At 44.1% G+C, this 24,135-nt stretch overlaps 1 protein-coding gene across 1 annotated transcript in view; it reads left to right on the top strand.

The window, feature by feature from the left end:
- Window positions 1-3,234: 3,234 nt before the first annotated feature.
- LOC138580756 (rab11 family-interacting protein 1-like) overlaps window positions 3,235-24,135 on the top strand; it is a 502,615-nt gene continuing 481,714 nt past the window's right edge. The window contains exons 1-2 of the mRNA XM_069651545.1: window positions 3,235-3,329; window positions 4,734-5,072. Of these exons, the coding sequence (XP_069507646.1) occupies window positions 3,301-3,329; window positions 4,734-5,072 (368 nt within the window). The 5' untranslated portion in view covers window positions 3,235-3,300. The remainder of the gene's footprint in view (window positions 3,330-4,733; window positions 5,073-24,135) is intronic.

Here is a 24,135-nt window from a genome sequence, read left to right as displayed (position 1 = left end):
AGAAACAATTAAGCCCAAAGAGGACCCGAAAATATGAGTAGGAGGTGTGGAGATAGGAGACAAATAAGAGTTAAGCATGGAGAGAATAAGTGTAGAGGCATGGGTAACAGCAAGATGGAAATTAAAATAGCTAACAAGATTAAGAGAAAAGTCAGGGGGAATAACAGAGGAGAGCAAAGAGTTAAGTCATCGGAGAAAAAATATTATTATTATTTGGCTATTTATTGAGTGCAGACCTAGCTTGTGGAAACAATGGAGTGCTTTACAAATCACAGGGAAAGGACACGGTCCAAGACGCAGAGATACAAGGGAGTGGGGAAATAGCAACTGTGGAGGTTGGGCAGTTTGGCAGTCGAGATCAAAAAGCAACAGAGGAGAAAACAGGGGGTTCTACATCACCCATACTCAGTTTAGGTGGGTCGTGGGAGGCGTATTAGGGGGGACCCATTCCTTGAATAGGAGGGTCTTGAGCTCCTTCCTGAAATGTAAACAACAAGCAGGGCCAATGAGCAAGGCTTGTGAAAATCTAACAAATGGTTATCTAATGATGAGAAGGTGGGACGGTTGACAGGAGGCAGAATAGCAAGAAGAATGATAAGGAATACCAACACCACCACCCCTCCCAGAAGGGAAAGAGATGTGGGAAAATAGAGTATATGAAGAAGAATGAGCAGCAACTAGAGCATGGGATGAAGTGATCTTTGTTTAGGTCAAGCATATTACAAGTTGAAGCAAATAAAGAAGTCAAGAACAGAATGAGCTTTATTACAAATAGTACGTGCATTCACCTTGCATAACCACATTTTATATCATATTAATAGGTTTTATTTCCTGTGGAACATCCAATTAATAAAATGAATGTGGAAATGTTTGAGACACCATGGATTTCAGAGTAAGTGTTGTCACGGCCACCTTTTTAGACCTGAACTTAGCTTTCAAATGAGAGCTTAAATAAAAATTCCTCAATAATTAACAGATATTGAAGATTTTATGAACTCTGCTGAAGGACATCTTGATGACATTGTTAATCTTACACGCTATGCACCATAGAGTGGCAACACAGAAATGATTCATCTGTTGGTACTTTCTGATCACAGAAGACGAGTGCTACTACCTTTTCCACAGTAAAATTACCAAAATGTTATATGTGCTCCCCTACAGCATGCCAAAAGAGAGCTTTCAAAGCATACTCCTTAGTCCCTAATGTTTTAGAGCCTTGAATACATTTCATTGTTATGCTTGGAAAACGTACGAGAATACTAAGGGGCTCATGTTGTTGAAATTAACAATTTGGTGGTGGAGAGCAGTTACCTTTACACTGAAACTGTAACGTAAGCAGTTCCACGCCGTCAAATTTTTGTCATTTGCACTGCAGGGTAAAAATATAAAGGGCAAGAGGAGGCATAGAAGCGCTTCACATTTGCACTATGTAGTGCAAAGTGAGTAAATGCTGCCTAGCATGCTGACATGCCAAGCAGAGTTTACTTTTCATTGTGATCGTCGCTTGCCATGCTTACATGCTTGGCAAGCCCAAGTGGTACTCATAATTACAATAAAACCCTCTCTGACATGCTTGCATGTCAGGGGAGGGGGGTTAATTGTAATTGCATTCCGCCCCTCCTCTCCGACAAACACATTTTAGAAAATGAGCCGAGGTGTGAATGCAAAGCATTAAAGGCTTATACACCTTGCATTCATGTTACGGTTCAATGTAAAATGTGTTACAGTGCAATGTAAAATGACCCCCAAAATTGTAAGAGCCAGGACTGGTTGATTATTTTACCAACTGTCCTATGTGTTGTAGTACTCGGAAGACTGCCATACAAACCTAGAAGAGCCAGTCTGATGAAATAATCTCCTGCTACATTTTTTTAAAGTTGTTTTTATTGTTAATAAATTTCACTTTGGAATACACATAGATAAAGAAACCAATGGGACCTTAAAAAAAAGTTGCATGGACTATCCAAAGCCTAATAACCGAAATATTAAAACATAGCAGGAGCTGGAACTTGTTAGAGAAACAGTCACTCCTACACTCTTTCCAGTATCTGCTACAACCACTATCAAAACACCTATTAGAAATGCACTGCTTAAAACAAAGAACAGTGTGAAAAAAGGAGATGCAGCCCAACAACTCGCGAGAGGCCGTGCTTGGGAGCGGCATGGGCACTGTCTACCACCTGTGGAACTCTTAAGACCTCTTAAGACTTGCAGGGGACTAAATGGACACAAACAGGATTCCTTCCTGGTAGAGGTTGGTACACCAGTGCACAACTAGTTCCCTTCAGACTCTGTAGGGCCTGTGCTTGCAAGGCCAATATCTGACATCAAGCCTAAAACCTTACCTTCTCACACACATTGATCATTAGGTACCGCCCTCTTGCTCTTCCAAACTGAGTCCTCACTGGCCATACTTGCCAACATTATGTGACCAAAAAGATGTAGGATTTTTCAAGTTTCAAAAATAATACATAGCATAACACTGACATCACAGAAAATTACAAAACATACATTGTTCGCACCAGTGGAGTGTCCCAAAATGCACAACCCATCAAACAGCACTACATGGAAGAGTCTCAAATGTTTAAAATGTATAATTGTGAATGGTAAGTTATCACCAAATTCAATTACCTAACTTCACAGAAGATAATCCACACAGAGCTGGTAGGCAACGTTTGCAACTACTCTGAAGTGGCAGCTCCTGCAGTACATATTTAGTCCTATAGTGCAGGTTGAACTCTGAACAACGTCGGAACACATTCAGATACATCATGGGAAATAAACTATAAACTTCTCGGGGGCAGGGGTGGCTAGATTTTAGTGAAGTCCCATTTTAAGTGTATTAATATTACCCATTTTTAATATTGAACAGCTAAGGCTCAAGTAGAAAGTCCACTTTTTTTCAAGGGGCAGAGGTGTCTCCCCTAAACGAGTTATATTACTATAGACACAAAAACGTTTCAGCTTAGTCACCTACACCTTAAAGTTGGTAGTATCTCGCCCCTATTAAACATCGCTCCACCCCCGTGATCCAGAATCAGCCACGTGCTTTCTCGTTTGCTGCGTACGCACTCGCCTGCTCTGTCTAGCACGTGCAGCGCCACGTCTACACGCCCTGCCCCCTCACTCTACGCATGCGCTGCTCGGTACATGATTCTGCACGTTCTGCTCAACCCGGTAAACGTTTCCCGAGAGGCCCTTTGCGGTTGACGTCACAGAGCGGCGTGCAGGCGATGCGGGGGAGGGGGGGCGGGGGGCAGGGGAGGCAGTGGTGGGGTCCTATCAGGCAAGAGTAGCAGCATGGAGCCGAGCGGGGACCGCAGCCCGGGGTGAGGACACAGGAAAGAGGGTATCTTGGGCAGGTAGAACCAGAAGTAAGGCTCACTGACACACCAAGAAATAGAGCACCATCCCCGATATTACGCAGCCCTTTCCCGGCAGCGAACGAGTGCTTTAGCTCCTATTACTCCCGAAAAGAACCCCGGAGAGAGATAATAGATACACCAATCCCGACTACCCACCGCACCCAACCTAAGCGAAGGCCCCAATACAGATGTGCAGATAACGTAAGTCATTGGGCGACCTCAACTCGCATCCACCTTAGAGGAAGGGCCTCTTAAAACACTTGAAGGCTAAGAAGAGCCCGCTTTTAGAATCTGATGGAGAAGACGGTCGTCAAAAAACTTGAGAGCTCCTCTATTAAACACACTTTAAAGTGGCCATCGCCCAAAAAGACATTCTTCCCAAAGGATAACTTTATACACCATTCCTGCCTGTTGCAGCTACACACGCATTGAAGGAGAAAGTCCCCCACCCATAGAGAGCCCCTCCTAAACTGCCTACTCGTCAGTAGAGACTGAACCAGAGGACCCCATCCCATAGGAAGTTGTAACCCCGCCAAACATAAAGAGACTCATTCCTGTAGTGCATTTCACCCATATTGAAAGTCCACACTCTATAGCGTCACTTCCACTCACACCTGTCAGCCTAGAGAGAAGCCTTCGTGTATACAGCAGTGAAATGGTTGCATCGTGTGGGCGGCCAAGGTTCATAGGGTACTGATACTTACAACCCACAGTACTTTTTCCACAGAGCTTAAATTAATATTACATCTGCCAATGAGTACATGTATTTACAGCGGCAAACTTCATAAAAAAACAGATTTGTGTGTAGGTTTTAGAAACTAAAAACTTAGTATTAAAGTCCCGTTTGTTAAGAGGGCCGCCCTGACCTCAAGCAACCTATTGTAAGGGTGGTTTTGATAATCTGGCACAAGGATTGGGTACTGCAGACAGCATGTGTGCGTGTGTTGCTTTAACAGATATAAGACATGGCGAAATATGAACTTTCGCAAAGTATATATATGTCGAATGTTTGTTGGTCTCAAATGTAAAGAGTAGATTCGAATTGGTGTATTTTGAATTTACATTATTTTAATGTGTTTAGTTGGACTGCAACTTTCAATGTAGCCAAAAGAAGTAGTAAGTCCATTCTGTAACAGTAGTTTTTCCTTTGGCCTCAAAAGCTGCACTCATCCGATTTTAGCTTGTGATTGCTGCCTTCAGAAGTGACTATCTCAAGGAAAGGCTAGTTCCATTATCCAGAACCTGTGCCATAATCTCCTTTCTTCCTTTTAGCCCCAGTTTCCCCCATGACTCAATGTGCATATATCTTATCAGTCCGTACTTAAATGCTGTTGTCTAACTGTTTGACTGCTCTATGGTTTGTTATAGGGGAACTTCAGATTTGGACAAAGAATGGCATCCAACCCACATGCGAGTGACAGTCCTGCAAGCGAGATCCCTACGAGCAAGGGGGAGTATAGGGACAAGCAATCCGTACTGCATAATGCAGCTACAAGATCAGAAGTTCCAGACCTCAGTGATCCATCAAAGCCTGGGACCAGAATGGAAAGAGGAATGCACGTTCTGGTTGCCCCCTGGGACAAGTCGTTTGGGGGACCTTAAACTGACCATTATGCACAAGTCTCACAGGGGATTTGATAAGTTCCTGGGTCAGATCGTTCTTCCTATTGAACACCTATTCTTGGACAAATCCAAAAGGACTAACGAGTGAGTTGACCCTAGCTCCAACTTGAAAGTGAAGATAGGGCACCGATCAGGTTGCATGTATTTTTGACTTCCTCAGTGCTTGACATTCTTATTACATCTAATGCTTATTATGTGCCTTATTGCTGCTTCAATGCCTATTTCTATATTTGTGCTGAGTTCAAAGCAGGATGCAAGAGTGTTGGATACAAGGCGTTCATTAAGGACTCAGTATAGTTTTAGGGATGCCCAATTGCACCAGTGAAATAGACAAAACATGAAAACAATTGCACAATATGTCCAAATTGCTTGGCGCTCACTTAGGTCAGATGGGTTTACGTGAGCACCTGCCATTGTAGTACTAATGTCATTACAGAAGGAGCACACTAACAAGACCAGAATATTAAGTGTACACACTTTTTTCTATAATCAACAGCAGCAAATGTTGACTAAAATGCAGCATATATCGAAATTTGATACACTAAGAAGCATGGGTGAAGGGTTGTTTGTTGTATGACAAGACAGTATGAGGGGATAAAGTATGCAGTAGGATTTTGAAACTTGCCGCCTTGGCATGTTCCTGCTTGAATTACAGTTCAAGGCCTTATTGTCAGATGCACATAAATGGCAGGGCACATTTTCCTGGTAGTAAACAGCCTTGGATTTATTCCCTTTTAAAACAGTATAGAAAGAGACATCTTTTACAAGACGTGAGAATCCGCACAATTATATGAAGTTGAATGTACAGTGCAGTTCACAAACTGATTTTAATTGCAAGGCACACACAAACTCTACTTTAGAGAAAATATCAATTATGGCAAACTCAAAATGATGTCGCCAAACCCAAGGTAGAGTTCAGTGGTTATATTACAATTATGTTTTTTCAGGTAGTTCCGAACACAATAGCTTGTCGCTGGCTCTGTTATAGGGGTTCTGCCTCGCAGTCTTGGGGATCTTGCTCTTCTCAATCCTACATAGAGGCTTTCTAATCTCTGTTAGCAGCTTATCTTTTAATGTTCTGCTTATGAGTTTCTCTGTGAACGAATTATATTAAGGTTTCTGGGAACTACCAACTTCAAGTCCTAACAGGAAGTGCTTCCCTTAATGGCCACGCAGAAATACAGGGACCATTTCAGTGAGAAGAACAATTGTACATTCAAAGCACCATTTCTTCTTCCTATAACTGGTGACATTCACAACCTGTAAAACAAAAGTGTTGGTGTTCATGCCAGAGTACTTACTAATATTATGCTATTGGTTTTTTCACTGCGGCAGTCACCACTGTAGTGGTCTATTAATGCAAAGGCTCATCCGGAAAGTGGCGTATTGTGCCCTCAAGTGGGGTATCCAGACCTTAGTCTGCAGAGGAATGTAAAAGGGGATCAGGTAATTACAAATTAAAGTTCTGTTGAGGTGAGAGGGGATAAAAGGCAGGAGTGGAATATGTGATGCCTGTTTCGTCACTGAAGAGCACTGCAAGCATACAGCTGTTCAAGAAAGGGCTAACACATAGTTCTCCGGAGAGTGAGCATTTAACCCATGCAAGTAGTTAATTACTTATGCAATCCCTATGGGCCATGGTTAAATTAACTGCTTGTGGAGTGCACTTGGGCAAGTCCTAATCTGGATCAGTAAAAACGAGAACTTTTCCAGCTTGAAGACAGAGGAATTGCACTTGCACATGCTATCTTTTGTTGGAATTTCATGTGGTACTTCTTTATATTTCGGGCGCCAAGCCCTCTGATGATGGTGGCACAAAACAAGTCCCCATGTGGGATCTGGGTATGTTACTTTCACAAATGAAGTAGAATGTGTTTTGGGAATTGAGCCATTTGTTTGCAGGTTTGGTAAACGGAAAACAATCTCGGCACCAAGTACATCTTCAGCGCTACTATTCTGCATAGCCAGGAGTCATCTACTTGTACCATTTGAGTAGATCGTTTTCAAGCTCTGTCCAAAGTTGATTAATATTGTAAACAGTTAATGTTGATACCCAGACATTTAACTTTGGATTGATCCCATTTATACCAACTAGATGGGCAAAGAGCATGATTTCTTTTGATTTTCTGTAATGTTAAGTCCTCTATATTTGTAATAGCAAAAAGAAAACATTGACGGACAAGGGGCGATATTGTTGTATATTTTTTAATATCAAGCTGGCATGATCTGCATACAGTGCCAATTTTCTGAAGATTTGGGAGCTTGATGGCACTGAATTTGATTGTGTTCTCTCTCCTGAACAAATGTTTTCATACTTAATACAAAGATTGATTGGGAGATTAGGCATCCATGACACGTTCCTCATTGAATGGGATTTTTTTTTCAGTTAGGCTTTTGTTTACCCTGAATTTAGTCTACCAGTGTGAGAAATTAGCTCAAGGAAATCTTGTAGTGTGGGAGCCAAAGTAAAATTCTCATAGCGCTGATTTAGCAAACTCCCAGCGTTTGCACTCCAGGACATTGTTTGCATCAAGGCTAAGGAGCGCGACCTGTTTTTTATCTTTGCTCCATGTTCCTATGATGTTAAGAATAATCTGAATATTGTCATCCATATTTATCCCATTTATGGCTCTGTTTTAAATCTAAGGATCTTTGTTAAAGCAGATCAAGGTGGTTACCCTCATACACCACCCCAAAATATTTAATGCCTCAATCACACAAGGCATTTCCCCAAGCACCCTAAAAATAGGTCTAATCTGCCCATCCTAAAAAAACTCACTTTATATACTGACCGATCACTAGCCTCCCATACATTGGAAAAATCTTACTCGTTCATCTATGCAGGATACTATTCAAGGTTGGCTAAACGATATGGACCTTTACAGTTTCACACCTCACCTGCCCCTGACAGGCAGATCACTTGGTTTCAATATAGGCAGCACTCTCAACTTTCAACAACATATCAACAAAAGGCCAAAACTGTTAGGTAACAGCTAACATTTCTCTGAAAGTTAAACCCCCTCCTTCAACCCAGAGACTTAAGTACCACAGTCCAGGCCCTAGTAATCTCACACAATCATCAGGGAAAGACACTCCTCATTAGTGTTCCCATAGATATTGCCTGCACACTTGCAATGCAACTCACAACAAGAAATTCAATCACATATACCCACCCTGAAGGAGCTGCACAGGCTTCCTATCCCAGTAAGAGTACCCTTTAAGACCGGCTGCATTCCCTGTACGGCAACCACTGCTCGCACACCTGCCTACCTATCAGCAAAACACTGTAGCTCAGTTGGGCCATGCTCCTCCAGGAGTAAGGCTGTCGCTAGGCTCAAGATGAAACTGACACGCAAGGAAAACCAAGAAACAGGCCTTCTTTTGCTACTCCCCTCCCTACTGGAACACCATCCCAGTGTCAGTCCGGATCACGCCAGTAGCAGTTCAAGAAAGAACTAAAGATCTTATTCTACACTCCATACCTAGCTGCTGCCTATGCTCCATGTGTTCCTGCTTCACAACTCGCCCCCATGGCTGGAACATCCCATTTTATATTGTAACCCCTTACACCATAACACATATGTTGATTTACAGCGCTGCGTTGCTAGGTTTGCACTATATATAGCTACAAATACAAATCTGCAAAGACCCAAATGAGTCTGTTAGGGAGAATCTTGCCATATATTTTCATGTTGGAGTTTAGCAAGAAAACTGGGTAGCTTGAACTCCAGTCTATATCCTCCTTAACAGGCTTTACGTATAAAGATGTAACTGATTTGGACATAGTTGGACAGACTGAGCATGAGATAAAAATGATCAGTTTCTTATTTCCCTGGGGAATTTGACCCCAGAACTTAATGTTTCTATTAAACATGAGTTTCTTATATGCCTCGGGGTTCTTTGGCCTTAGGTTACTGCAAACAACGTTTATGTTAATCATCATCAGTTTTGTAAATGTCTCTGGGTATTCTGTCTACAAGTCCCAGCATGCAATGTCTTCCTTAATGATCAGTTTCTTAAATGCCTCTGGGGACTTTACCCTCAAGTCCCAGCATGCAATGTTTCTCTTATTGACCCATTTCTTCGATATCTCATTGACCATGACTTCATGTCACAACATTAACTTATTTTCTTAATGGTCCGTTTTTGAAATGTCTTTGGGGACTTTGATTGCATGTTCCAACATGCAACGTGTCCCTGTACAATCCTTTTAATTGTACTATAATGTTTGTGGGGATTTTGCTTTCAAGTCCCAGTGTGCATAGTTTCCCCATGTTAATGGTTTATTTAATGTCTCTGTGGCATTTGGCCTTCTGATTGCAGTATGCATCACTTCTGTTATTCATGGTTAATTACCCGCAGCACTGGAGCCCTCTTGCGACCATTGGCAATTAAATACCTTAGCATGCTATTTCCCCTTTCAACCCTTTTCTCAAGGGCTCTGGGTACATGAACTTCAAGTTCCAATATGCATTGTTCCTCCTTTCACTTATTTTCTCGCTGTGTTTGAGAACTTGAATTCTTGTTCGTGTATTCATTGTTCCTAGTTTTGCATATTTTCTCAACATCTTTGGGTACCTGTATAGAGTTGAACATTCATCATTTTTCTTTTTATTTACTTTCTGAAAACACTCTACAGATGTTCTCTCTTGGTTCCAGCATTTATCCATTCACTTTTCATCAGCTTTAGAATCATCCTCCCACCCAAGTTCTAGCATGCACTGTTTCTCCTTCCAATCATTTTCTCAGTGCGCACCAGGATCGTTCCCATTGGGTTCCATGCGTCACAATACTTCCTTTCGTTCAATTCCCCATATGCATACTCTCTGCAGCATGGCATTCTCTTTGTTTCTACCTTTCTGACCCTTCAGGGATCTGAAAACTGCTCTCCCACTTTGGTCCCATATCCTGCGCATTTCCATCCACCTGTCTTCCTGCACTTGTTTGTCTTCCCCTTGCCCGGGAGTTGCACTGGCGGCTCTTCTATATGCACCTGGCTTCTTCTTTGAGGCCTTCTGCTGGTGTCGAGGACTCAGATCTGCTTTCCGGATCGGTATCTGACATTCGCAGATTCTGCAAAATGTGTCTGCGCAACCTGGTTTCTCTTAATCTGCCCCACTCAGGTTTGCTCTGCAGCTCCTCCACAACTCTTCTCTCCTTACCCGCCACTTCTGTTCGGATTCCTTCTTTTCTCTGATCCACCTTGCCCCAGGCCTTATCACATGAGCATGGAGGAAATAACTGTTGATTTTTTATTTTGCTTGTTTTTGTTTGTTTGTTTGTTTGTTTATTTATTTGTTATACGCACCGGACCCTGAGGTAGCAGGGCGCAAGAGACAAGGAAGTTTACAGCTTGGTTACAGAAGTTACAAGTTACAGAACACGCAAGTTACAGAGTAGGCAGTTTTTTGGCTCTACAGGTGAGACAAGTACAAGTGCAGATATAGCGCCACCAAACAGTCAACTCAATGGCGAACAAAATAGCAAGTCAGGTAGAGTACAAGTGGAGGTGCGAGAGGTAGAGTGCCATTTATGTTGCATTCTCGGTGAGCCATTTTATGGTATTCTTTCTGAAGTTGTTGAACGTTTGGTCGGATCTAAGTGAGTGTGATTGCACAGAGCACTTCATCATATACTCTAAAAGGCCAGATGTATGTTTGTCCGATGCCATCATGCGCTGTAGAATATCCCCAAACACACAGAATGCTCAGCTAGAGGGAGCTGTTGCCTTAGAAATACAGTGTACAATTTGCGTAGCTTCGCCTGTTGTCACCACTCGAGGGGGCTGTATGCTTAGGATATATAGTGGTCCTACTGTGTTAATGGAAACCTGTACTTTGGCCCGTGTACACAATCCTGTAGACTAATATAACATAAGGGATTTGGGGATGATGCAGCATCTTAGCAGCTATTTACAAGTGCCTGTAATGTTTGTGTAATAAACATCTTGTTAAATCACAAAAAACAGGCAAACGGTTTCCACTTCGATCAAATTTGATGTTTAAAGTCAGACTTCAGTAAACTGCATTTCTGTTACACTTCGCCTTGCTCGCGGGCGACTGCGGGTCTCCTCCGTGTCACGCAGGAGATAAACTCGAGCTCACCCTGGGGCAAAACATAGAGCCATTGCCCTTCCTCACAGGGTGCAGCGTTACATTGCACCATTCCTGACCCGGTGGAAACTGTGGAACTCACGGCTGCGGGTTCCATAAGAACTACATTACCCATGCTGCCTTGGGTATAGGTCAGGTGTTCTACGTCGAATCCTGACGTTGTCTGGTACACGGAACTCCACCTTCATAAGCCTCAAATTCACTTACTTCACTGCTTCTAATTGAAGTTGCTGCCTTCTGAAGTTCCGTCTTCAACTACCTTCGATATCCCGTTACCGACTCTTTGCTTTTCCATGGACTCCCTTGTTCAACGCCATGTTTTGGAAAGTCGATCGCCTGTGTAACGGACCATTCTGCAATTCACTACGGACTGTTTCTGCTTTCGTCATAACCTTACAGCCGCCCGCCTGTGTACCGAACCCCTGGCTTCTTTATGGATTGATCTGCCCATTCGTTTTGGATTCCGACGTCTACATACAGACACTCCGTTCCTTAATTCCTTAGTCCTTGCTTATTAACAGTGCCTCAGTTCGGGACCTGACTTCTGCCATTTTCCTCCCTTCAGCCACATGCGCTACTCTAATTAGCCAACACTGTTTGCCTGATCTAAGTCCACAATTCAACTGAGGATTTTTGGACACGCGAGTAACTAACCTTCCTTTTTCATTGGATATTGGTAACCTTGTCTTCAATTGCTATACCACTGCACTACCATCCTGACTTCTGTTGCTAGGAAACCTGGGACCTGCCATCTTACCATTACCTTTGGTCCGCCTGTACTGGAACTGATCCACTTGTAATCAGTGCACAAAGGACGCTACGCTGAGAGTGCACAACCCCGTCTCTAGAGCGCTCCTCGTTCCGCCCGGGGATAGTGCCCTTACTAACCTTCCCCTTTTGTTATTTTATACTTGTCGTTGTCTTCTTCAAAGCAAGACCAGTACGCCTAGTGGTAAGACACAATCCCTATCTTTGGCATTTTGCTCTGGGGGGATCTATTGGATTCAATAGCATTTCTTTCTATTACAGGTAGGAAGGGGGCCCTGGTGTTCCTAGTAGCTGGTCTGGGGAAGGACATACCAGGTATATCCAGAGAAAGGAGGTAGTGTTACTTCACTTAACTTTCACTTGTTCATCATGACCTCTTTTTTCCATTACAAATGCTTCCGTGGCGGTGCGTTCTCCCCGCTCTTTTAAGTGATCAGGCCCTTTGTACTGTTCATCTCAGTAGAGAACCATATCATTGAAAAGATCTTATTCCCTCATAGAGAGGAGGCTCGGATGGAGGCTCCAACCCGAGCTCTACATTCAAAAATCTGAACTAGATAGACGTGTCTCACAGTCTTGAGCAACCACCGGTTGGTGAGTTACAATTTCCCATCTTGGAATGCAGGTGAGTGGAGACCCTTTGTGTGTCCACCCTTCTCCTAGTTTCTGCTTTTTGTCCTTTCTGGTGCCTTTTCTTCTGCTTTTCCGCACTCCTACACTCATTCTCCCCCTCCTCTTCCCGCTTCCGTGTGGTGTCTTTTTCCACCTCCCCTTAGCCATACCCCCATTGGCCTCTGGCCACTGCGAGTGCTTTCCTTCTCAGGCCCCCCTGCACTCCATTTCCCATCTTGCAGCGCAGGTGAGTGGAGACCCTGTGTGTGTGTGTGTGTCCCTAACCCCTTTTCTGCTTTTTGTCTTTTCTGGTGTCTTTTCTTCTGCTTTTCTGCACTCCTGCGTTCGTTCTCCACCTTCCTTCCTACTGTTGTGTGGTGTCTTTTTACCCCTGCCCCCATTGGCCTCCAACCTACTCATTAGTACAGCCTCCAGGGCAGCCCCCCACCCGCCTGTGCAGCTCCCGCGGCTAAGGGTCCCGAGACAAAGGGCAGCTCCAGACAGTTTGCCTGTCTTCGCCGGTGCAGCACAGCCGTCAACCAGCAGCGACTGATAAGATAAGAAAGGTGTGGCCAGGGGGAACAGCCATTACTGCTTCCTTTTAAACTGCCCCACCTCTCTCATTACTCCTTTTGCCAATGCTTTAGTCGGCTGTATGTCCCCCACAATTGTATGTTGCCCATCTTGGGCACGTAGGCCCTATCCAGGAATCTCGCATCTAGGTGTTTTTGCTTTTTCTGCTGTATGTTGAACCCTAGGAATTTTTCCCTCTTCGAGGAAACTTGCATTTAGTTTTTTTTGCGTTTTCTGCTGTATGTTGAACCCTAGGCTTTTTCCCTTTATCCTGGACAATTGAATCTAGATGGTTGCATTGCTGTTGTGTTGAAGTTGCTTCTTGCTTCTCCCTCACCCGCTCTAAAGCCTCTCTTGGCCCTCCTCTCCCCTTCTCTCCTCTTCCTCTCCCTCATCACCTCTGGTGAGTCTCATCCCAAAAAGTTTTTCCCCTGCTCCACCAGAGATTTCATGGACAGCATTGCCTCTGTTGCTCCAGCCTTGGCAGATTCTGCAAACACTCCTTGCCACTGGCTCCCTCTCTTCTGCTCAAGCACTCCCTTGTGCACCCTCTCCCCAAAAGTGCAGGTGAACCTATTCCCTTTCCCCTAAATGTACCCTTCTCCTCCCGCCTGGCTTTACCCTCCCTCCCCGTCATGCACTTCTCCTTCTCCCCCTCTCCCCTCACTCTGTTACTGCAATCACACGCTCCAAATTGTGTCAAGACCTAGTAGGAACGTTATTGTTGTCTTCTTCCCTGTTCATCCCCAAACTACACTTCTCCTTCCCCTCTACCCTCATTCTGATACTGCACTTGCAAGCTCCAAATTGTATCACAACCTAGTAGCAACGCTATTTTTTGCCTTCTTCTCTGCTCATCCCAATGTTCACTTCCCCTCCTCCCCTCTTTTCTGTTGCTGCACTTGAATGCTCCAAATTGTCTCCCAACTTAGTAGGAATGTTATTGTTTATCTTCTTCCCTGTTCCCCCCCTTCCTCTCACCCTCCCGCCCCCTGCATTCTTGTTATAGCACTTGTTTGGCTGTATAGGTGCATTATAAATTACCAATAAAAAAATAAAATAAACGGGGCCTTTGGTAGGCTTAGCAAGTTCCAAGCAAGGCCCTGCACTAAGTCTATCTTTAGTAAACCTGCACGAAGAAGGATCATGTTTGCTCTAGAAGTGTAGGGCAAAAAAGTATTTGTGTTAGTATATTTTCTTAAGTATATTTGAGATAAGAAGCAGAGTAGAATGCTAATGAACAAATAGGCAAGATTGTTATTCTTCTAATTACAAAGTGAAAAATGAAGAAAACCAAACCTAAACAGATGCAGCACTTCAACCTATACAGGTAAAGTAAAGTCAAGTGGAATATCTTAGGTTTAAGTCTTAAAAGAATACACCAGCTGTAACCTTGAGTGAACCCTCCCATCCTCACGAAAAGTATCTGAAACACACAGTTAATAAATAGCCCTACCTTTGCTTTCTGTCTTTGGCACTGACACCATAAACCCAGACCCAGGGATCACAAGGGCAGTACCGGTAGTAAAAAAGGGGCTGTTAGACAGAGCAACCGCTGCCCATGGCGACCCCTCCTTTATTGTTAGGTGACTTACATCTCCTAGACAAGACATTGTGTAATTTCTCATTTTCAGACACTCAGCATTGTGGGAGGTCTTGTCAGATGCACTGCATTGTCTAATAAAGTCCCAATATCACACAAGGCTCAGCATGAGATGTGGTGCCAGAGAAAGCACTGTTGAGTTCTCAGTGTCAAACAGTGATTGAGGCATGTATCTGGGTCAGACATGTGGCGTTATTTGAGGTCTTGATGTCAGACACAAAAAAACAATGTGTACTGGTCTTTGTGTTAGATATAAGATATATAATCTCACTTGTCTATGTGAGATGCAAAACAATGAGTTGCATGAATCCCCATTCATAGAATGTCACCAATGTAGCAAGGTAAAATATCTGCATCTACAGGCTTTGTGGGACATTAGTCATTTCCCCCTTTGAGGAAATCCCTATGCCATAACATATGCCCCATCAAACCGGAAGAGCATATGTACCTCGTTTATCTGCCACTTTCAATTGTGTTGTCGATATGGTGCCTTGAACTGCCTGGGTTTACGGAATGTTTTAAAATTGTTTTGTTGATACCCTTTTTCCAGGTACTGCAGACATTCCATCAGTGGTACAATCTCCCTCTTACCCCAAGATCCTTAGAATATTTTCATGTTTCTTTTTATTATTGCTTTTTTCATACTTATAGTTGTAGCTATTGGGGATAGGAAGATAAAGCAGGAGAAAACTATTCATAAACTACTCATCTCACCAGATGTTGGTGCCTGAAACCTCCTCTTGTGTAAAAACATGCAAAAGAATGCTGTAACTTTAAAATACCAGCAGGGGCCCACCCTGTGCCAGCATGTCCACATGAAAGCACTTTGCCAACATCCATAGACCTGTTCCTGCTTTTCAGGCATGTGAGGGATATGCCACTAGCCGTTGCTGTCCATTTGTACAGGATGCTGACTTTTTACTTTCGACTTTTCTGTTAAAGTTGGGTAAAATGTTCACTCTCAATACTTCTATTTGGTGCTCCTCTGCTCTCCGATGTATAGAACTGGGTATCTGTTGACCGGGGCACTTCTTTGCAGCGTCAGTTTACAACACCTGATTCCAGATTAACCTTTCTTATCGAAGCACTTTTTTTTTTAGATCTCCACTTCCTTCTTTTCTAGCTCCGCCTTAGCAGCCTATCATGTTTTACAAACCTGCATTTACCACGGCTGGTTGTGTTTAAAGTGTAGAATTTTGGCACAGCTTGACACCAACAAGAGCTGGTACATAACATTAGCGGCTGGTGAATTTGGAAACTGACATGGCATAAATATTTGTCTCTACTTGGTGGAGCAAACTTGCAGCCTTCATTGGCACGGGGGTGAGATTATTATTCTGCACAGAGACCCTTTACAAAAAATAATAACTGTAGAACAGCGGCATTTAGCTGCAGAATCAAGAGTTTGGTAGCCAGTCGAAACTCTGGATGCACAGTAGACACATATATATTCATATCTTTACTCTAAGATTAAGGTTATTGCCCCTTTGCAATAATGTTCTTTTGGTTATTAAATATGTAGGTTTTTGTGGTATCCGTATAAAATACAGACAATAAAAAACCGAATGGTAGATATGTTCGAATTTCGGTTGTACGAAAATAACATACAGCTGAACATTTCGAAAACATCTAAATGTCCCCCGCACCTTTGTTCACTGTAATCACATCGGGGGTTGTGAGGGTGTCCCTCGCACCCAGATAATAAAGGTTAAAAAGAAAAAAGAACCCTGCAGCGCCAGTTCCCATGCACGCAAGTGAAGGGAACCTGTGTCGTAGAGGGATGGCAGAGGTGGCGGCACACAGCAAAGTATGCCCGCGAACGTAAGTAACTGGATGGGGGTGTGTGGGTTGTCCGAAATATCAGTGGGAGGGAAAACCGAAAGGTATTTCCGTTTAAATAACTTTTATTTTGTTCTCCTTTGGACATTTCGGATTCAATCAATTCACGGATATCTGTTTTTTGTTTAATTGGTAACACCGGCAAACTACCATTTGGGTTTAACAGCTCCAGATCTATATAAAATGTGACTAGGGATGGTGATTGGAGTTATTTGAACCAATCAGCTTGGACTTTGTACTATTTTCAAGTATCACAAGGGAAATGAGTCCCCGTGACTCCACTAACCATCCCAAATCAATCAAATACATGTAGGAGTAAAACTGTAATGTTTATTGAAGATGCTAGCCATGCATAACATATCACTCGCCCTCTTAGTATTCCTTGTGCAAACAGCACAACATTTCTTATCCTCCAGTGTTTATCACACAACAGTAACTAGTGCATATATATATATATATATATATATATATTTTTTTTTTTTTCATGGCTTTATTTGGTTCTAAAATATAGCAAACCTTTTTGCCACTTAAAATGAGATATACATTCTTTCATATCAACTTCGTTTGTCAGCTAACAGTTTTGTCCTTTAGGTTTAAGTTCACCAATTCTTCTAAAAATTTCTAAAACAAATTTCACCAAGGCCAAAGTCAGTGGGATTTGATTTCCTGACAACTCTTCCTGCCACCATTCTTCTGTTGATCTCCAGCCATATCATATTTTTCTGTAAATTCTGCCATGACGCTAGTTCTTTTCTCCTACATAGCTGGACAAAATAGTACAAAGTGTTTTAGTGACTCCGTTGAGGACTGTTCCTCACACAGTCTACAAATGGCGTTGGACAGACCATTTCTGTGGCGACTCAATATTTCACCAGTTGGGAGTAAATTTAATCTAGCTCTCATAAATTGGTCCCTAGAGAACCAGTTTGGGAATTGGACAAGATACTTCGGCAGGACGTTTCCCCGAGTTCAACTATAATTGCTTGACAAATTGTTTGCCACTATGATAGAGTAACATCACCGTTGCAGGACAGAGCTTCTCTTACATAGCAGAGCATTCTCTCTCCGGCGCTTCCAAACATTTCCTGTACAGAGCTAGTACTTTCCAAGTTACCATGGTCTTCATTGAGGTTAGACCAAGCTTCATTCGGAGAGCCTGGATGGGAGTGCTTTTTGGAACCCGCAGTACTCGCTTCCAAAATGTCCCCTCGATGACAGACCAGTTTTTGGCGTCAATCAAAAAAACTGTTTCCGCTCCATATGTTAAAATAGGGAGTACTTTCATATGATAGAAAGCGATAAGCAGGTTTAGTGAGAAGCCGCAGAATCTTTTCAAAAGCAATATGCCCTGACTTGCTAGGTTTCTTGCTTTTGATTTTAGAAGGTCTAACCTTGGTAGGTCGCTTCTACTCGTGTTCAGGCATACGCCTAGGTATGACCTGGGGGATTTTCTTGCCCTTTAGGTGCCAAATGTTGCCTCTTTTGTGTTGGTTTCCTGGGCCTGTACCAAAGGCCATGATCCTCGATTTGTTTAAATTTATGTTGAGGCCGTTTAGCTCCACATAGTTTTGAATGGCCTCCAGTTGGTGCTGCAAACCTACTGGTGTCTGGTCTAACAAGACCACATCATCGGCGTACAGCACACGTTGTATCTTCACCCCTCTGACCTTTGGCGGGAAGCACCTGATGTTGATAAAGGCGTCGACAAAGTCAGACATGAACAAGTTAAAAAGCTCTGGGGCCAGTCGGCAGCCCTGTTTCAACCCTTTGTTGGTTTGTATCTCCTTTGTTAACGTGCCTGATCTATCCATTCTAATTCTCGTTGAGGTGCCTGTGTGGAAGTCCTGGATCACTTCTAGTGTGTTAGACGGGCAACCCCACTGATGCAATTTCATCCATAATCTCGGGCGATCGACTGTATCAAAAGATGCTGTCAGATCAATAAAGGCCATGTAGATGTTCTTTCCTTTGTTTCTTTCTGCCTGGGCTTTAAGAATATTAATGAGGAAGATGTTCAGAGGTGTTCTGACTCCCTTAATAAACCTGGCCTGCCATGGATCCCTGTGGTTGGTTTCAGTGCACCACTTTCCCGGGGTCTTCAAGGCCGAAGAGGCGAATGCATTTCCCACAACATCAAGCAACGCTATGGGACGGTAGTTACTTGGATCTGTCCTCTCTCCTTTTTTATAGATCGGTATGGTTACAGCTTTTTTCCAAGATGATGGTAATTCTCGTCTTCCCATGTTGTGCCTGAAAAGGGACATTAGAAACTTGTGCCATATTACTGGATTTGACTTCCAGCATGGCATTGGTTAGCCCATCTGACCCGGGTGCTCTCGAGTTATTTAATTTCTCAATTGCCTCCTTGACTGACTCAAAGTCTATGCCTCATTTAGTTTGCCTGTGACTCAAGTCTTGCTTCATTTAGTTTACCTGTTATGGCTACTAATTGAAGAGGGCGGACCCTCAGTCGATTCCTGCCCGGGATTACCCCAGGGTCCATGGTGTAACTACGTTCAGGTCTTCGCGTTGAAAAAAAACTGCTTAGTTTCAAGAGGTTGTGATCACTTTGAAGCTTTACTTCGATGACAGGTTCTGGACTACCTTCTTCAGATTTTCGGATGCACAGATATAGTCGAGGCTCTGACCCTCCTTCTTGCCCCTCCATGTGTTGCTTGATGACCTTCTGCCGCTGATGTTATCTGTTAACATATAAATGTTTTCTTCATTCGAGGCCCCTTTTCCCTTCGGCTGTAGTTCTTAATGGCTCTTCTTCGGTCTCATAGACATCGGCCGGCCAACAGTGGGCGTTTAAGTCACCACATGTTGGAAAGTGGGGGTCTTTCCATTTTTCCCTCTTGATATCCACCCAATCGACCACCTTTTGCCGGAGATTGTTCCGCTTCTTGTTAGCGGGGTACCAATATACATTCATAATGGCTTATATTTTTGAATCTTTGCCCAGTCCAGCACTTATCCTACCGGTCAAAGGGTGGATATTGCTCATCTCCAGGATCTAAGGTGTTTCTTATTGCAATTAAGAGGCACGACGTGGGTCTTCCTCGATCGCCTTTTAACGCTGGATTTAGGTGAACGGTGTATCCCTCCAGTATGGGTGGCTCTATCAACCATGTTTCTTGCAAACAAATGATGTCGTATTTCCTTGTTAATAGATGTTCCTTGAGAAACAGGTGGGAGAACCCACTGGTGTTCCAACTTACTAATACTAGAGGGGTCTCGTTATACTCTTGTTGTTAATTTTTGTTAATTTTCTGAGCTGGTAGCCCCGCTAACCATTTCCAATTTCATCTGAAGCTTCCGCCTCTTTTGTCTGTCTCCTCGGGGCGCCGATTGGCGAGTCCTTACGGTCGTACTCCCACTTAGCTCTCTGCCGGGAGTCTTTAGTGGTCGTACTCTCTATCTGTATATTTGACTCCCCTCTCCTATTGAGGGGTAGATCCGTTTCCTCGAGGTAGATTCTCTGGTTGTTTGACTCCTCCCACTTGGAACTCATGTCATGTCCCATAGGTCTCAAGTTCCGGGCTTCCTCTATTAATAGATGTTTGATGAGTTGACTTGACAGATCTAAAATCACCCGGTCCGTTCTGTCTTCTTTACGGAATTCGATTGTGATTAGGTCGTCCAAGGTTACGAGTCTCGGGGCTGGTCTATGATGAAACAACCATATGACATTCGCCCTGTTCAGGATTAGGCCGTCGTTTGATGGAATCAATCACTCCAGTACTATCTGTACGGCTGGATTTTCATGTGGTTTCCTTGATGATTTAAGGTGGCTTTCTTTGTGACATTCTGGTGACCTGCCTTTTGGTCTAGTTATTCTGAGAGGAGAAATTTGATAGTCATCGTGATTGAAGGGTCTAAGTCCCGACGTCTGGGCAGGCTGCTTTAACGTCGGTCCACGTCCTGGAGGGGGGGGAGGGTCAGAGCTTCGTTCAGCTGTCGATTTCCCCGATTCAGGTATTATCTGAATGAGTAGTCTTGGCTTCTGGTTGCTTCTACTTCTAGTTGGGCTAAAACCCCTTTGGTCTGGATCTTCACGTCCTCTTTGATCATCCATGGTTCATGAGTTGTAGGCGTTGGTTGCCACCCACTGTTAACTGCCAGCCTGCCGCCATTAGACCAGTTCACGGCCGGGGGCTTATGCGGGTTGGCCGGGGGTTTACGCGGGTTTTTATTTCCCCGTTTGATTTAAGATCCCAGGACCTAGCGGTAGTCTCAGCCAGCTAGGTCCTCGGCCCCCTGGGGTCTCTGTGTCGCTATCTGATGTTGCTGGGTCATAGGTGGGGTCGGCATCAGAGCTGGATGGGTCTCGTTTGTCAAGTTCTGATATTGTATAGGTAGATAAGTTCAACAAGTCCGCCTCCGTTATAGTTTCTATGTTGTCACTATGTGATTTTTCTGTCGTTATTGCTGTTGGTTGAAGCAGTGGCAGTTCAGGTGCTTCATTTGATGTTTTTTAGTTTTCTAAAGGTAGGTTCACAGGGACTGTTGACTTCGGGAGTGAGATGTTTTTTATAAAAGACTCTTCCATTTGATCTTTGTCTAGTAGGTAGGGCTTGTTTTCTTTTTTTTTAACTAGCTTGGCCTGGCCCTGAGCCTGTTTTTGTGGTTAATTGTTTTCCATCCTTATCTCTCTCACCCTCTGTTTGCGAAGGTGCATTTCCTTTGTTGTTCTTGTTCACGTTGGTAAAGATTTTGCAAATGTTCCTTGCGTTATTCGTGTTATCCTCTTGTGGTGTACCTTTTTCAATGGATGTTTTAACGCCTTTTGAGTTTCACTTAGAGCCTGCTGACCTTCCTTTTTCTACCGGAAATCTGCTGCTCCTCTGGCTGTTGAAGAGGACCGGTCTCTTAGACAATGTCGATTTGGTTTGCAGCTGCATCTTGGGCAGACTGGGAGGGGTCAGGTCGCTGGGACCCGTCACTCATAAAGGGTGATGGGGCCTCCAAGGTTCCTGAAGGAGCACTGACCTGTCCCATTGTATCAGTTTTCATTGTTTGGCATAGCAGGGATATTGTGGCCAGCGATACTGCTGTTGACAGTTCGGAAACCTCAAATGCTCTGGACAGTCTTCTTGCTTGTTTCTCTTTGATTATAGTATCCAGGATCCTATGAAGCAATGACAACACTTTCGCTGTACTGGTGTCGAGATCATGTTGGATGCTCGTTACAAAGCCCTCGACGTAGACCATTTTAGAGTGAAGCATTGCAAGCATAGTGATTTGATCTTTTAGTTGATCACCCATATGCTCGTACAGTTTCATAAAGGGCGCTAATATGGAGGTCAGAGTAGAAACAACAAGGAAGTCCAGTTCCTTGTGGCAACCATATTGATTGTCTGGGCTTTTTTCTTCTGTTTGTGGATCCCTTTGGTACCATGTATGGGGTTGTGTTCACTATTGCAGTCTGATCCTCCTGTAAAGTACTCACTCGAGACAGGGAGCCTGTTTGGTTTGCTGAATGTTTCCATGATTTAGCTCCCTTAACTGGAGGGGCGGGCTATGATCCCAAACCCTCTCTTTGTTGGGTTTGAATCGGACAATCCGCTGTATGTTCAGTTGTTCCGGCCCACTGATGGGGTGAGGTTGGCCCGCCAGGAAAAGCGCCCCAAACGTGTTCAGCCCCATCCTCCACCACCAGTGATGTTTCCAGAAGGAGCTGGTCAGATACTTCACCGTTCTGTTAGTTGCTGGTATCACCAAGTTGACTGGTTTGCTGGTAGGGAAGTGATGCTCTGTCAGCTCCCAGTGGTTGTGTTTGAGGTTGTACTTGCAAAAAAGAAGAAACGCCTTTCACTTAAAAGATCTTGGGGTTTTAGTCCCATTGGTTTCCATTTATTTTTCACTGAAGGCTGTCTCCTAGATGGAATTTTTGCCCCATATGGCCCCCGGTGCTTTGGAGTGTCTAATCTTCTGTGATTGTTGTCCCTCAATATGTCTCCCGCACCGTGTAGTGGAACGGCTGTTGGGGAGTTTGAATTTGGACTAGGATTTGGCTGATACTCACTGGGGTAAACGTTTCCCGTTTAGTTGAGGATAGGTCCTTTGGTATTTGATATCCGCCTCTCTCAGCAGAACCTTTTTGGTTTTTGCAGATTGGCACACTGTCATGGTGACTTCCCCGCTTGTTTTGCGGATCCACTGGTGTTTTGCTCACCAGATCAGATTTCTCAGGTAGGGATGGCTGCAGATGCTGGTGTCCTGTGAAACAAACCTCCCCCAAGGGACCATCCTTGTCGATCACCTCCCACACCCCTGTATTCCCTGCGGGATGTGGGATAAAGTTAGGCGCCTCCTCCATGCTATCAATATACGTGGCTGTCCTAGATTTAATAGCAACTTCCACGTTCGGTGGGGGGGGGCGGAGAGCACGGTAAATTCCGGATAGTTTCAAGCGTGAAAGCCGCAGTGTCCATTCTTTCCCCTTTTGATAGCGGGCTGCTTTCATCTTCCGCTGTCACGACCAGCTCCCTGTGTTTGTGAGGAGTTCGAGTGATCGCCACTTCCTCCACCTTCGCAGATACTGGCGGGTCGAGCGTCACTCCACCGTAAGCGATGTTCACCATGTCTCCTGGTACTGAGTGTTTCAGGAGATGCAGGAGTTGCAGGTACTGGAGGGGACACTCCCCTCGTCCTCCCTGCTGGGCAGCAGGAGTGCACACTTCTGACAAAGCGATTATCCACACACATGTTCACCTTTCCTTAGTGAAAGATGTTGCACAAAAATCAGCACAAATGTCAGGCAAATCTCAGTGTTGAGGTGAGAAACACCTGAGGAGCAGCTAAGGAGCTACTAAGGCGCACATAAGTGCATTGTGCCATTGAGTACTGTGTGCCATGAGAAAGAAAAGAAAAACAAAGAAAAAAGGGAAGGATTTTTTTAGGGTGTCTTAAGGTGTTTCAAACACCCAGTGCTACCCCGCTTACCGACTGGCAGAGTGAGCGCCGCTGAATTTCAGCAAGTTGCGGTGCTCTCAGGGTGCTCTCAGGATCTATTCCTGATAGAGGATCCACCGACCACAGGGTTCCACAGCACTTTTCCCCGGGAACGTAGCACGTAGCACCAGCCGCGGGCCGTCTAGTGACCTCGGAGACCGCCAAAGCTTCTTTACTCCTTCCTCGAGGAAAGGACCTAAACTCATGGATCGTCAAGCCGCACTGCGTATCACCGTCTCTCGTCTCTCACAGTGCACAGCCGCTTCCGACACAAAATAGCCCAGAAGCCACACAACACCAACCCAAAAAATAAATGACGTGGTAACTAGCAGGACTATAGTCAATCCCCAGCACATGATCGCATAGCAAAAAATAATCAGTTTATTCAAACACAGTTGTAAAAAACATCAAAACTCATAGACTCACAAGCACTTTTGACTCCTGGAACAGGAAGTCAAGCACGCGTTCCAGCCCTCTGCTAGGGCTTCGTCAGGTCAGTTTATGGGATTTCTTGTATGTCTATGCACATCACATGATCACTACATCATCACCTCACAGGAATACAAGTGCATATAAAATACTTTTCAAAGAAGCGGCCATGTTGCAATCGCTAGTTTGCAGCAATAAGCTCACCATTTATTATGTATTATACTCAAACCATGAATGGAATTGTTATGTATCG

This window comes from Ambystoma mexicanum, chromosome 3p (assembly GCF_040938575.1).
Source record: "Ambystoma mexicanum isolate Mex_15411 chromosome 3p, UKY_AmexF1_1, whole genome shotgun sequence".
Lineage (NCBI taxonomy): Eukaryota > Metazoa > Chordata > Amphibia > Caudata > Ambystomatidae > Ambystoma > Ambystoma mexicanum.
Note: the sequence above shows the minus strand (reverse complement) of the source record. Positions and strands in the feature narration are given on the sequence as shown.